Genomic DNA, 14940 nt, shown 5'->3' on the forward strand with positions numbered 1-14940 from the left:
TAGCAGTGGTAAGGGCCCCACAGAGCACTGGCCCTGGAAGTGGAGCAAACACAAACCACAGTACAAGTGTGTGTGTGTGTGTGTGTGTGAGAGAGAGACTTTGTATGTTCTGCAGTACCCACCTCTAAACTCAGAGGGAGGCTTCAAACACACACACAAACACACCCATGCATGTACACTCACACAGACTCTCGCCTTGGCTCTGTTCTCTCGCTGGGTGGTCCGTGCTACAAATGTTTATGATCTAAACCAAGCTAATCCAACTGGCTTGTTTCAGTGAACTGAGAATGATTTACAAGATGCTGCAACAGAGCCAAGGAGGGAGAGGAAATCAGAGGAAATCTTAGGGCTCCATTTCAAGTCACTCAACGATTAGACCTGCATGACTGTCTCCATGTCTGTTTGCATGCATATCCCCATCTGGTTCTGTCTCGGAGTTGTGGCATTCTGTTTTGGACCTTTTTTCATTTTGTCTTCCTCTAACCGCTCAGTCGGATGTCTTCATTTCTGACAAATAAAGCGTATTTTGAAAATATGCAAAATACATACGCTCAGGGAATTTTTTCAAATTTACATGTGATTCCTCTTTGTCTCATTTTTCAATTCTGTTTTCTTCTCCCCCGTTTTCCCCACATATATCAAAGAAGTCAAACTGTGATAAACAGTGTGTCTCTGTAGGGCTCCTCCTTACAATGAACATGCTAAATGAAGAGAGAGATTGTTCAATAGCATTGTCTCTATGTGTATGGAAGGATATCCTTAGGGCAGTATATAATGACAAAGCCTATTAGAAGCCTTAGAAGCAAACCAGGGTTTGCTTGCAGAAAGGAAATCAAAAGCTGCATTAAAAATAGAGACATTAAATGACAGTTATTGAGATCTTTAATAACCTTGAAAAGCATTAATATAAAGAAACATGAATATGAATGTAGAAGTATGGAAAGCATAAGCAAGAAACATTGATGTCTGAGGGGAGGAGGAGAGAAGCTGAGCCATGTAAAATCTTTGTACTTAATTACATTTTTACAGTAATACAGAACTCATACAACACATGCACATCTCATCAACTGGCCAATCACACTGTCTGAGCAATCAGTTAGCATTAGCCAAGAAGTTATCTATTGCTATTAAAAACTAAAACACTTTATTTATTACACCATTTATTCCAGAAGAGAGTTTTATGTAAACAAACACTTTTTTGTTTCCTCACAAAATTCTGAAGCTTTTACAACACAATATTATTATGAGAACAACACCATCACAAGGATATCACATCCACTATACAGGAAAACTCAAGTAATGTGCAGATGACACAAACTTCTATACTAACCCCGTTTATTATTATTATTATTATTATTATTATTATTATTATTATTATTATTATTATTATTATAAGAACAAACAAACAAACAAAAACCAACTTTGATATCCTTTTAGATATGTTTGCTTTCTTGCTGTTTGAGCTTTTCTTGTAACTAGCCAAGTTCTCTAATGTCTCACACACTTCGGTTCCCTGTGGTTAACCAGCTTAAGTTAAGCAATCTTTGTGGTCTTTATTTGACTTTTACTGTGGCCTTTTTAATTTTTTTCCCAGATTCCTTGATGTGAACTGAGAAAGCTGCCACCTGCCTACTGACAACACCTTGCATGCTTGAGAAGATGAAGATGATAAACAGAAATGATAATATGTCCGTTAAAGTGTGTTTTATAAGATAAATAGCATATGGGATTGTTTGATTTTAGAGTTTGTTCTTTTGTTATTTGTCTACATGGCTCTTCTGCACTGCTTCACAGACAGCAAATGCAGCTGGACACCCACTTTTTCAGCAATCATCATTCACGGTGGAGAAATTGCATTCAATAGTTTCAGCATTATGGTGTTTGGGCAACAACAGGCAGTCAGGCCTCTTCGTCTCTTTGTTGTTTTCTTTTTCTCTCCTTCTTCCCTCCCTTCTCGTGCTTGCCTGGCTTTGAGCAGGCAGTAACGAGCAGTCAAGCTCATCTCCTGGCCAGGGCAAACAAAACCAGAGCCACATTCCCCAAGCTCAATTTGCTGTTACGTCTCAGCTCTGTGAATTGGGATTTTTCTAAGCTTTTGCTGTTTGGCTTCTGGCCGCTAATCTGCTCACATTTTTACAATGTGTGAACATTTGTAATTCCTTGTACCATAGCTTTAAAAAAAAGAATATTTTCCTTATCTGTTTAATAATGTAAAACAATTATCATCATCATCGCTCGGATAATTAATTTAGTATAAATCATAGTTTAGCTTACCAGCATGATGATATTATACCCTAGCAGAGTGAAGATTTTTTTTTCTTTTTAAACAGATCTGTTCTTCTCAACCATACCTATTCCTCCTTTTCCCCTTGTCTGTAAAAAATTTTAGTCTATGACAAATCATGGTCTAGTTTTTCTCCCATTCTCTGATCGGAACCATATTACAGAGGAAGTAGTTTCCCGCACGGACGTATTTCACTAAAGGCACGCAGGTGTCATCATTAAAAGGCTAGTTGCTTAGCGTCTTTTGCGTAATTACTGTTAAATTATTTGGTGAGAAATCTAATATCTGTTATTTACTTGCATTTAAGTTACCTGTCGGTTTTCAGAAACGTGTCCGGTTGGTTGTAATCTATCTCTAAAAAAGCGGCATCGTTTACTGCTCGCTGCTAGTCCTTAGCCGAGTGCTAACAACACTGACTGCAAGTTGCATGCGTCTAGCACCGCTGTCATTTCCAGGCAGCTCGGAGGGATTCTGACAGGTAGGTAAAGTTTTATATCTCAGTGCTTCGGCTTTGAATTAATTCTTAATTCAAAATAATTTTTAAAGCATGGGTGTGCACTCGGTCAACAGGGTATGTCCTGAGCACACATGCCAGTTTGGCGCTAGTGGTTACTACAGCGATGACATGATGTATGTTGGATATAAACGTTCAGGAGAGCAGCCGCTGTGTGAAGCACACGCTGTACTGAGACTAAGAAAGCTGTGACTGTGGGAGTCAAATAACTGCGTGATTTTAGATGTCATATTTCATCATGATAAACACAATATGCAGATTCCTCCTCTTTTTCCTCATTTTCAACCATAGGTGCCGTACGTTACAATAAAGCACAGGCATCTTTGTTTACATACAATGAAGCACAGTTGTGCAAACTTGTTGGTGATGCACTGGTATCATGGTGTTGAAGGTCGATACCACTGAATGCTTGGGAAAAAAGACACTAGGAGTCCATTCAACAAGTATTAAGCTGTGCATGCTCTTGGTATGAAGGTGAATGAAGCAGATTATGTGCTGCCAGTAGGGCTGGGCGGTATAACTTCAAAATCAAATTACAGTATTTCAATGAAAATGGTGATATAGAAAAGAATTCTGAACAAGATTTTATTGATGCTTGCAGGCATCAGCATCACTGTAAATAAAGTGTATTTTCCATTCTTCTGTTCCATTGATGAAACACTAATTTAAAGTGTGACGTATTGAAGTATGAATCTGTTCGGGTACCAGAAGTACCAGCACGATACTGAAGTAGTGATTACATTCTGGGATGTTGTATGTTGGGTCAACAGCCTTTTAACCAGCTGCTTAAAGTCCTGCTTAGTCCACTATGTAACCACATATGTAATTTTCATCCACTGTTTGTTCTCCCTGGCATTTAGAGAACAGCTAGTGGTCCTCGGTGGAGCATTTGTTTACATTTGCACTGTATCTTCTACTTTATAGCCTGGTTGTACAATGTGTGGCAATGTGTATTTGCTCCAAGTGCTGAAATATGTTTGTTGTTTCGTGTTTACTTTTAGTGGGAGCTACGATATTTTGCAAAGTATGTTTTTTGTTTATAATAAACTGTCATTGACTCTCAGAGATGCCTAGTCTTGTCTCATTGTCGTCGTGTGCACTAGGGAATGTAAATGCATGGCGTTGCTATAGCAAGAAACTTGCGATAAGACATTTTTGTATCATGTGAAATTTATACTGGTATTATTGCGGTTGTTTTGATTTGGCACTGCCCTAGTTGCCAGCATGATCATGACATTCAGAAATGTTAGAAGCTAACTCCTGTGCTCATCCATCAGCAACGAGATCTCATTAGTGACATCAAGCCAATACCATGAAAGACAGAAAAATACAGTTCTTGATGATACTAGTGTTTTAGGGAATTCACAGTTTCAGTCTTTTGAGTAGGAGTCCACTGATGCCTTACATTAATGTCCTGACTTTGTAAAATGAAATCCGTCTAGCATCACTGTTCAGTCACACAGGCTTGAGAGTAAATGAATCATAGAGAGCCTGTCAGTTGTGTCAGTTCACGTGACAACAAATTGCAATTTCACAAACTACTAAACATCTGAAGCAGGTCTGGGATGCCTCTAAACTGCTAACCTTCTGTCATTAGCTTCCTGTGTGCTAGCCAGCTGGGGCCTCTCTGTGTGGAGTTTTCATGTTCTCTGTGTTCCTCCCACAGTCTGACGATATTCATGGGGTTAGCTTAATTGGTTTTTGTAAATTGACGATAGATGTGGATGTGAGCATTATTGATTGTCTGTCTGTGTTAGCCTTCTGTTAGACTGGCCACCTACAATCTTGGCTAGTGTGAGCTAAGACTTTTTGAATAAGGTAAACAGGGTAGAGCAGAGGGAGTGTCACTTGGAAGACTGATTGGAGTATATAGCTGAGGCATACAGCATCATCAGTATGTTATATGTGTACATTGAACACACTTTATTTAAAATGAACATAACAGTAGCATTAAATGCATTTAAAAACTAGTAATTAAAGTAATAAAAAGATGTACTTCTTTAACAAGGATCTGTTTGTGCTCTTGTGCATTAACTATATTGAACTGATGCACAATAGCCCATTTACCCATGGTGTCCATTTGCATTTAGGAACTCACATTATTGCTAATATGAACATAATTTACATTTTGTGCTTTTATATACTATTTTACAGAGTATTATACACAAATATTATAGACAGTATTTTAGTGCTGTATTAATTTGTTGAAGTACTAAGTCTACACCTATGGTCAGTACTGTATGTTATATGCTTTCAGTTACAATGTCCCCTCCTCTCTTAGCCATCTGCAGCAGATATGGAGCTCCAAGCGGTGCTGATGGCGGTGGGTGGGGGTTCTCGTATGACTGATCTGACATACAACACCCCCAAAGCTATGCTGCCTGTTGGCAACAAGCCCCTTATGTGGTATCCCCTTAACCTTCTGGAGAAGGTGGGATTTGAAGGTGAGAGCTAGCAATAAATATAATGCTTCTTTATCTCTTGGTTCAGCTATTATTTCAGCTGATACTGAATATTAGAAATATTATTCAGAGGTCTGGGTGTCCATAATATGTGAAAATATTTGTTGCTTTATAGGTCATCTTAAGTTATAAAATCAGGTCTGATATTGTAGCGTACAGCTCACATTAACTGTATTTGTTGCATGTAAGCTTTGTGTAAGTGGTAGCGGGGGAGAAGTCTTAAAGTTAGGGCTAAGTCATTCTTGGTTTCCACATAAAATGTAAAGAAGCAAAAATCCTGCCAGTAAGTTTATGTGGCCCACTTGGAAAGTCTGGAACAAAAAGTGGAAACTCAGACCTATAAGAAAAATAGTTTCACCTCCTATTATAACGGAGGAGTCCTTTTTTTAATGTTAGTACTGTCAGGATTAAATTACAGATACAAAAACTGATGTAAAAACTGTGAGCACTCTTAAAGGGAGAGAGTTATTTGTGCAGTGACATAATGAAGAGAGAATGTCAGAGAAGGTCATAAAAATGGTTTTATGATTACAATCATGTCAACTGTGACTTAAAAAATCATATTTCTTTCATTGCTGGTTCATCATTTGGAGTGTTAAAGCCAGGCAGAATCCAGGGAAGTGCAAACTATAGCTGTGTGTTTAATAAATTATCTGTTTTGGGGGATACTAGACTTTAAGCAAGATCTATCCTACACAAGTAGTTGTTGACCAACTACTTGGACTCTAAATTCTGGGGAGTTAAAACTGGTTAGATGTTTTTCACCATTGTTAAAACATTCAAAATACCTAAAAGAAACAACAAGTTACTTTAAAATGTGTTATGCTTTTCAAAATCTAAATATGTGAAAGCGAAGCCAGTTGTAATGGTTTATTCTCTTTAAGGTCAGTGAAAGTTTTGCTTTTGTTTGGCACTGAAATCCTCAGTTAACAACATTACTCATCTGTAAATATTTTACACTGAGTCCGATTTTGCTCTGGTCTGTTTTAGTTGTTCTTCCATCAGCTTGTCAACACATTGTCAGCACGTCAGGTGTGCATTTTCTGACTATGTTTTTATAGTCAAGTTTTCTGACTCTTGTGCAGCAGCATGCAGTGGGGCTCAGAAAGCCTGACCTTATAAAGTATTTATTTATTTATTTTTGGCAATATGCTGTTCATTACAAAAGCCTGCGCTAGGTTAAATAAAAGTTGCTTTCTATACATAATCATTCTGTGTGGCCAGCAGTTTACAGTGTGCATTTTCCTAGCCAAATCTGTGCAATTAGGTTTTACTAGGCTGACACAGCTAGAGTGAGCAAATGCCCGGTATAAACCATTTAATGCAGACAAGGCTAATTAAACTAGACTGATTCTACAACATTTTAGATTCATAAAGTGGTCTAGTACTGTTCCTACCAACTTTATAAAAAACAGAAAAGTGGCTTATTTGAAGCTCACAACATATTATAGCCATGTAAGCATCTGCTGTGGCTTGTCTCCTTTTTTATGAAGATAAGACAATCAAAGGGATACTTTTGTGAACTGTGTTTTCAGAGGTGATAGTGATCACTACCAAAGAGGTCCAGAAGGCGATGAGCACAGACCTTAAAATAAAGGACGTGAAGATGAAACTGGATGTGGTTTCTATCCAGGAAGATGGCGACATGGGTACCGCTGATGCTCTCAGACACATCCAGCCAAAAATCAAGGTGCGTATGTATTTGGGTGTGTTTTTTTTTCTTTTGTTTTGTTTTTGTTTTTTTTTTTTTTGGGGGGGGGGGGGGGGGCATATTTACTCTGAATCTCTTGGACCTTTATTTGCTATGTATGGAAAATAAGTATGAATTAGATCAGACTGAATTAATGAAAGGGTTACACAAAAGGCCTCAGTCACACGGGTCTGGAGACTGACTTGAACTGGAAATAACGTTTACCTTCAAAATAAAGGTTGTACCTTTTTTTTAAATGTTTTGTTTGCAGTGATAAACAACATTTATACATTACTTTGAAGGTGAATAGCTTACATTTCCATCATATTTTTCACAGTTTCATTATCACTCTGCAACTACGGGGCTAGTGTTTGCAGACAAGTCGTTGTCTGAAATTGTGGGCAACTGCGGAACCTGGTATAGCACCCATTTGCAAGCGACTCCCATCAACCTCTAGCAACCATTTCCCAAATGGTGGAAGAATAAACTATTTTTCCCTAGCAACTGGTTACTAGTTTCCAGTTTCTAGTCCTGCATGACTGCGACTATCCTAACACTTGTTCCAGTGTCTACAAAAATTTAGGATACTGTTTGCAGTGTTTTTTTTTTTTTTTAACAAAATATTATGATTAAATTGTTTGGTTGCAGGAAGCATTGGTTTGAGTTCTGATTTAGAGTTGCAGTGCCAACTCTTTACTGGCACTGCAACTCTTTAATGCAGTGCCAGTAAAGAGTTGCATGTTGCATGTTCTGCTCTCTAATACCATTCTCCATTGCTCTGACAGTGTTTTGTAGTGAGTTTATTATTATTTTTTAAATTCTGTTTAATGTCACAGTCATACAAAGAATTGCAGAAAGGTTTTAGGTAAGGTAAAAAATTGACAAAGATTGCGGGGGAAGTTTAGGTGGACGTTCACTAGGGCTGCCACGATTAGTCGACTAGTCACGATTACGTTGACTATCAAAATCGTCGACGACTGATTTAATAGTTGACGCGTTGTTTGAAGCTTTGTAAGATCCCAAAAGACGCAGGAATAAGTAGTAGGATTTAAGAGTGTAATAGCGGACTGAAACAGAAGATGGCAGCACTGCATTCACAAAGATGTCAGCTGCCGTTAAACCCCGAAGAAGAAGAAGCTTTGTCCCAGAATTCATAGCGCGGCCCTGCTCAGTTTCCAACAATGACGGCAGCTAGTTGGTTTTAATATTACTCTTATTATTCTTTCTGGGTCACAAAATAAACGTGTAGCCATGTAAACTTCAAATATCTGCTCAGTTTATCAAGACACCACATATTTTCAAAAGCGCTCCGACGTTTTCGGAGACGTCTGTTACCCACCAGCTCGATAGCTAGCCGGGGGCAAGGCTCACTAGAGCTGGTGAGAACACCGGAGTCCCGGCAAATTGTTTTCAAACCCACCGCTGTCTTTCGCTACTCAGGTTAAACATGATATATAAGTCACTTAGATAACTTAAAAATGTTATTGTTTGGCTTTTTTCAGTATTTTATTTGTTCCTGAGTAAATTGGTTTGGCTGAGATTAAAGTAATAGTTTTTACACAGCTGAATAATAAACGTCAAGCAGACAACTGATTATCAGAAGTGTGAGATGCTTGAGAATATACTCCGGTGTCCTGTTATATTTTAGATAGCAAGGAGCAGATGGCTAAATTTATTAAACTTCACCGAAACAATCTGCAAATTTCATTAAAATTTAATAAACTATCGTCTTGTCTTTATTTTTAGTTAGCACATACCTTAAACACTTAAAGCTGTAAGCTAATGATAGTTATATAAGAGCAGATGCATGCTGGTGTAATAAGCTGTACGTTGTACGTCCAATGGATGGATGATCTGATTAGTCGACTAATTGCAAAAATAATTGGTGACTAGTCGACTATCAAAATAACCGTTTGTGGCAGCCCTAACGTTCACACTGCTGGGCTGACCACCGATCCATGCCTTTTCCTCCTTTGAATGGCCAAGGCCGCCGAGGTGCCTCATTGCACATTTTTAAAATACACACAAACATACACAGGCACACACGTGTACATATGCTGTCTTGGTATCCATGACCCCCAACTGCAATTTCCATACCCCCCTCTATATCCTGCCTGCTGATCCCTCCATCCCTCCCTTCATCCGATTCACTCTAAACAGATGAGGTCATGGTTAAACTCCCTGTGCTGCCAGTTTACCCAGTGCACCATTTATTCTCATGCAGCAGTCATGCACATCTGTGCAACATTTGTGTTTGGGTATATAAGGGTGTATGGTGACCCTGTGTATATGCCATTGTACTGACTGGCCCCTTGTGTCCATGAAGACATGTTTATATGAGTTTAGGGTTAGTTTGGGGTTAGGGTTGACCGTTGATGTGTTTCAAAAGCAATTTCTCTTGTTTATTGTTTTACTATCAAAGAATTGTATACCACTGGCTTAGTTAGAAATGTCAGTTTTAAGAATCACAATTAATTCAGACTCATCAAATCTTAAATGAAGGTGATACTATGAATGTTTTCGAGTAATTAATTCATTGTGATTCATGCGTATGTCAATAATGTAAGATTTTATGGTTGTTTTCAGGCTTTCAGCCAATACATATTTACAGTAATGCTATATGAAATCAGCAAGGTAAATAGTGCTGATCTACGGTACTGTCTGACTCAAACATTTACAAGAAAAGACACATTTTTGGCAGTTACAGAAATACAGTCCAAACATTTTGTCATACAAAATTAACTTTTGCATCCAGTCACATCTTTATTTAATCAAGACGAGTTTTTGTTGGTATATTTTTTAAATTATATTATGATCTGAACCAAGTCTTGGTAGGTGATTGGCCAGAAGACCATGACTTTTTTTTCTGGCACAATTACAACTCTTGATCTGGATTGTGATTCTGGTCAGGGGTTTGATCCCTCGCTCCTCTTTTTTGGCAAATTCCCAATAAGTGTGTATGTGCAGGTGGGTGAATGTGTTTGCTTGATACTTAGAAAGGCATATGAGTGTAGCTTGTAGTAAAAAGCTAGATTATTAGAAGAGTCAACTAATTTCACAATACCAGAACCACTTAATTATCAACATATAGAAAACAGGAACAATCTGAAACAATATCGCCCACCCTTAATCTCAAAAGGAAGAAAAACCACAGGCTCCTAATATTTCCAGGAATTTCCATTCCCAACACTAAGCATCATTACATGCTACATTCCTACTGGATGATAAGTAGATGTAGGGCGTAGTAGGGTTGTCAAAAAATCGATTCTCAGATACTAAAAATTACTATCAAATTACTCATTTGTATCAGTATCATTACCACCAGTGCAGTCTTTCCTCCTCTAGTTGACACACTTCACCCAGCACCTCTCCTCACTAGCAGCTGAAGTATTTGACATTAGCAACACTGGACAACTTTATTTAGATTAATTTAGGGGTTTTTTAGCCTTTTTTCGTGACAGGAGACTAGAGTAGTAAGGAAAGGAGGGAGAAAGCATGGACATGCAGGAAATGGCACAGGGTGGACTCTGCAGAAGCCTTTAGGCATATGGTTTGACTGTTCAACCCAATGAGTTATACCAGCACCCCAAGACTGAACAAGTCTTTACAAAGAGTAAAGACTTACTTTACTCTTTACAAAGAGTAAAGTATTACATACTCATAAACGTTAGCCTGACTGACACACACATTAACGTTAGTCATTTAACTATAAGCAGTTCCTCACAGTTCCTATATTGTGTTATTAAGTTGGTAAAGTTTGTATTGTTCTAATCTTTTTCCCCCTGTGCTTTTTTTTTAACACTGCATTTCAGTAAGTTTGAAATTCTAGTATTTTGATAAACCTAGCAGGCTATAGTTTCAGTTACAATGTGAGTTGTAGCTTCTTTAACTTTGTCCCAGGTCACAAACAATCATCTTGAAATCTCTATCACAATCTGATGTAAGACTGTTGTTTTAGAGCCTCAATCACTACAATTACCGTATTTTTCGGACCATAAAGCGCACTGGATAATAAGGCACAATGTTGATGAACGGGTCTGTTTTCATACATCAAGCGCACCGGATTATAAGGCGCATTAATCGAAACAAAATAGTCAGATAGGTCAAACATCAACTCATTCTTCTTGCTTCCTCCACTTCTGTACCATTGATTCATTAATGTTCAATTCTCTTGCAGCTGCTCTATTCCCATGTTGTTGCAGTATATTAATGACTAACCTCGTATTGTGGATGGATTATCTCACATCTCCTGACTGACGTTTGGTCCGTTTACAGCATCCTGCCATGCGATTGCATTTATCCCTAACTATCGGGAACCCTCACGTTAACTTGTATCAAGTGGAAAAAAGTTAGCATTCATCCTGCAGCTTCACTGTGTTTATGTTATGCTAACATAGCTGTGTCGCTAGCGGTCACGTAGCACATCATTATATACCAGCTAGTCCAACTTCAGTAACCCTGCAAACGCCACTGCTGTTTAGTTTTCTGTCTTTATTTATGTTGGGAGTGATAGCAGAGCTGTGTGTTTTATTTTTTTCAGAAATCTCTCAATCAGAACATGCTATATCATGTTTAGGTGGAAACTAGCGAGCTAACTTCCTGCTAACTTCTAACTCTGTTAAATTAAGTTCTGTTTTCATGGATGCCTGCATGTTAAATTTAATTGTTACACCTGGTAAAGCAGCAAGGCTGATCATTTTAACTCAACTATTATTATAGGGCGCACTGTCGATTTGAGAAAATTAAAGGATTTTAAGTGCGCCTTATAATGTGGAAAATACAGTAATCTTTTTGGTCGGCCACACTTGACATGTTGCATAGATATTCAAATGGGTTAAAAATCTAGTGATTCCAGGTGATTCTCTGGGTGTTATTGTCCTGAAAAGAGAGTGGCTCTTCTCAGGACAGAAATGTTAAATCATGGATAAAACTGATCATTGAAAACAGCTTTACATTTAAGTTCCCAGCAAAATACTCCTCACAGTGTAGCAAAGGCACTAAATGCTCTCGCTGTAATGATAAAGCTTTCAGGGGGTTTTTCTTTATTTTGTGTCTGTCTGTACAGTCGAAGATAAAAATGTCCTTCTGACATTCATTCTTTACAACACGATCAATCTTTTAGTTCTTTTGGTCAAATGGCTTTAATCGTTTTTCTTTTTTCCCCTTTGAATTGGTGTACAGATTCTAGTTATTTTCTTAGCTAGATTAGTCCTTTTAATAGATGCTTGGAATTACCACATGTACAAATATTCACACACTTAGGCAGAACTAGCTTCAGCATGCTCTCATTGAGAATCGTTGAGTTTCTAATCCTTTGAGCAGCCAGCTGGATGAGAGGCATTGAGTTACACACACTCACACACTGCAAGGTGATGAGTGAGGAACTGTAACCATGGCCTGCCAAATCCCCGCACAGAGATCACTCAATCTGTCAAACCGAAGCCTGCGCACAGTGTAGACACTCACACATCTTGATGCAAACACCCTTCCATGAGGGGATTTGGTGTAACCGATCAAACAAAATAGTTACAGGAATCGGTGTGTGCTCTGGGTGAACACAGTCGGCCATTTCTCTCGAACACTGAAAGGAGAGATTACAGGGAGCATTTTTTATTTTGTTCACTCCGCAAACAGTGAGGTTACACAAAAGTGGACGGATATGCTGATTAATGCTGAGTTCTTTCACAATAAGCCAAACTAGTGAAAGGAGTACTTTGCATGCACGTTTTGCTTTGTACGCCAAAAGCCTCTTTGACATTTTTATTATCGTTGAGGCTTAATCACCTGGTATCATGAGCGCGTATGAACTAAAACAGCTATATATACATTGGAGTTTGTGATTCAAGGCTTCACCTTTGGTCCACATCTGTTAGTCAGCCTGTAAGACTCGACACAAAAGGTGAAGAAAGAGAGGAGTGAGAGATGGGACTGAGGCTTTTCATGAAAGCGACACAGCAAACATGCTTAGATGTGTCTTTTTTTTATTTCTTTCCCTCTTTCAACAGTCTTGCTCCACACCCTTACTCCATGTGCATTTTCTCTGTCTTTTCACTGAACTGCAATGTTGAAACTTCATAATCTTAAGAAGACCAGGCAAGACTTGTACATGTTAAAAGTGACCCACATTACTTTTATCCCAGGGTGAAATGGAAAATATTCAGTGGTTTGTTTTTGGTTTTTTTTATGATGAACACATCAGTCAAAGCTTGTGTATCCTTCAAACCTACACTGACTTGATGACCAGTGTCACACAGCTGAGTCATTTCAAGTTATTAGCTTCAAAAATCCTTTGAGGAACCAAAATATAAAAGAGATTGAACAAATAGACTGTTTTTATTGGAAGTGTGGTAAAAAGTCTGACTGGCATGCATGCAGCTGAGCAAAAGTATTGTCAGTTTTCATACTGCAGTATACCATAAAGTATACTTCAGTATACCAACAAGTGCACTGTAGCTCAAAACATTCACTGGTACTGAATATACAATTATATGGAAATAGTAAAATAATATTATTTTACCTCGGACACGCAGCTAAACGCTGCTCTGGGCGAATCGGTTCTTTGAAAAAGGTGAAATATTTACGAAAGCAGTCATGATAGAGCTTCACCTCCTGAATCAAACCATGAAATTCTCCCTGCTGCTGTCTTCTCATGAGAATTGGATGAAGCCTGAATCTCTGTTTCATACTTTCTTTGTTTATTATATACATCATAGCTTTCTTTATGTACGTGACATTGCTGAATTTTGTAACTTGTAAATAACAGAGTTGTGAATGTCAGCCTTTACTGGTGGATTCATACCTCACACAACAAAGAAAGTGTCCTTGAAACGGGTCAGGATTGTGCAAGCACTAGTTTTGGATTGAAGTCAGTTACCTCTAGGACAAATTCGCATCTGTGTGTGAATGCTTGTGCACCAGTGTGTGTGGTCCTGACCTGTCCAGTGATCCTGGCTGTTGAAAGGCCAAAGTGTCTTTGCCTCTCCAGCTGACTCCACTCGGCTGTCGCCTCTGAGTGTACGCCTGCGTGCGTGCATGTGTGAATGAAGCAAGCATGCCTTTGTCCATTTAATGTGTGTGGCTGTGTGAGAGTGCTCTGTTTCTGAACGTGTGTGAGCTTATCAGTCTGTGATAGAGCGAGGAGAGAGCTGAAAGGTCTCAGAGTCTCAGGAGTCAGGAGATCTCTTGCAGGCACCTTCAATTTTACTGTGGCAGCTTCCTGTCGCCAGGTCAAGATTAGAGTTGCATGTAAATCTAGGTCAACTTGACCCTTGATCTCACTGATCCAGCATACTCTACATACTTTGATCCTTTTTTAAACCAGATAATATATTACATTTATTCTATATAAATACTTAAAAAAAACTTCACTGTAATCTTTCCTTTTCTTTCTTTTGTTTGACAGTGTCTGTGGATTCTTTGCTCATGTGTTTTTCTTCCTTATCCCCTCTCTCTCACTCTGTGTTCTCCTTCACAAACAGAGCAATAATGTCTCTGTCGTTAAGGCTGCTGGTGCTAATGGTGGGATTAGTCCCTATGCTGACAGCCTTCATCTCTGGACAGACAGATGGATACCGCACACAGACACAAATGCGGCTGCACCCACATGCAAACACACATTCAGACAGTGGAGAACAGTTCAAATGACAGGTACTGCTTTTGCTCTCGCCATAAGAGCAAGTGATACGTCAACTGGAATTCACAGCTGCATATTTATTTGTGTTTCCAAACGTGTATTGATTTACATGTGGTTAGATAGTTGGGATACTGATACTAGTTTAAGATAGTCATCTTCTAAAATAAGACTCTGCTTTTCTCAAAAAAAAAAAAGTGGTCTCTGTTTTAAGCTCAAGTGCATTTTGTTGAACGCTGGCTGGTTTTCTCTGCCTGTGTGTAACGTTAGAGCAGTGTTTTATGTGGATCAGTTCACAGAAATGTACTTAAACCAGCCAGCCAGGGGTAAAATGGAGAAGGATAAGGGAGTTATGTGATA

General features: G+C 38.6%; 1 protein-coding gene across 1 annotated transcript in view; it reads left to right on the forward strand.

The window, feature by feature from the left end:
• The first annotated feature begins 2464 nt into the window (after nucleotides 1–2464).
• eif2b3 (eukaryotic translation initiation factor 2B, subunit 3 gamma) overlaps nucleotides 2465–14940 on the forward strand; it is a 33600-nt gene continuing 21124 nt past the window's right edge. Inside the window, exons 1-3 of the mRNA XM_006786519.3 lie at nucleotides 2465–2762; nucleotides 5080–5242; nucleotides 6796–6950. Of these exons, the coding sequence (XP_006786582.1) occupies nucleotides 5095–5242; nucleotides 6796–6950 (303 nt within the window). The 5' untranslated portion in view covers nucleotides 2465–2762; nucleotides 5080–5094. The remainder of the gene's footprint in view (nucleotides 2763–5079; nucleotides 5243–6795; nucleotides 6951–14940) is intronic.

The sequence above is a fragment of the Neolamprologus brichardi genome, chromosome 18 (genome assembly GCF_056152115.1).
Source record: "Neolamprologus brichardi isolate AB-2024 chromosome 18, ASM5615211v1, whole genome shotgun sequence".
NCBI lineage: Eukaryota > Metazoa > Chordata > Actinopteri > Cichliformes > Cichlidae > Neolamprologus > Neolamprologus brichardi.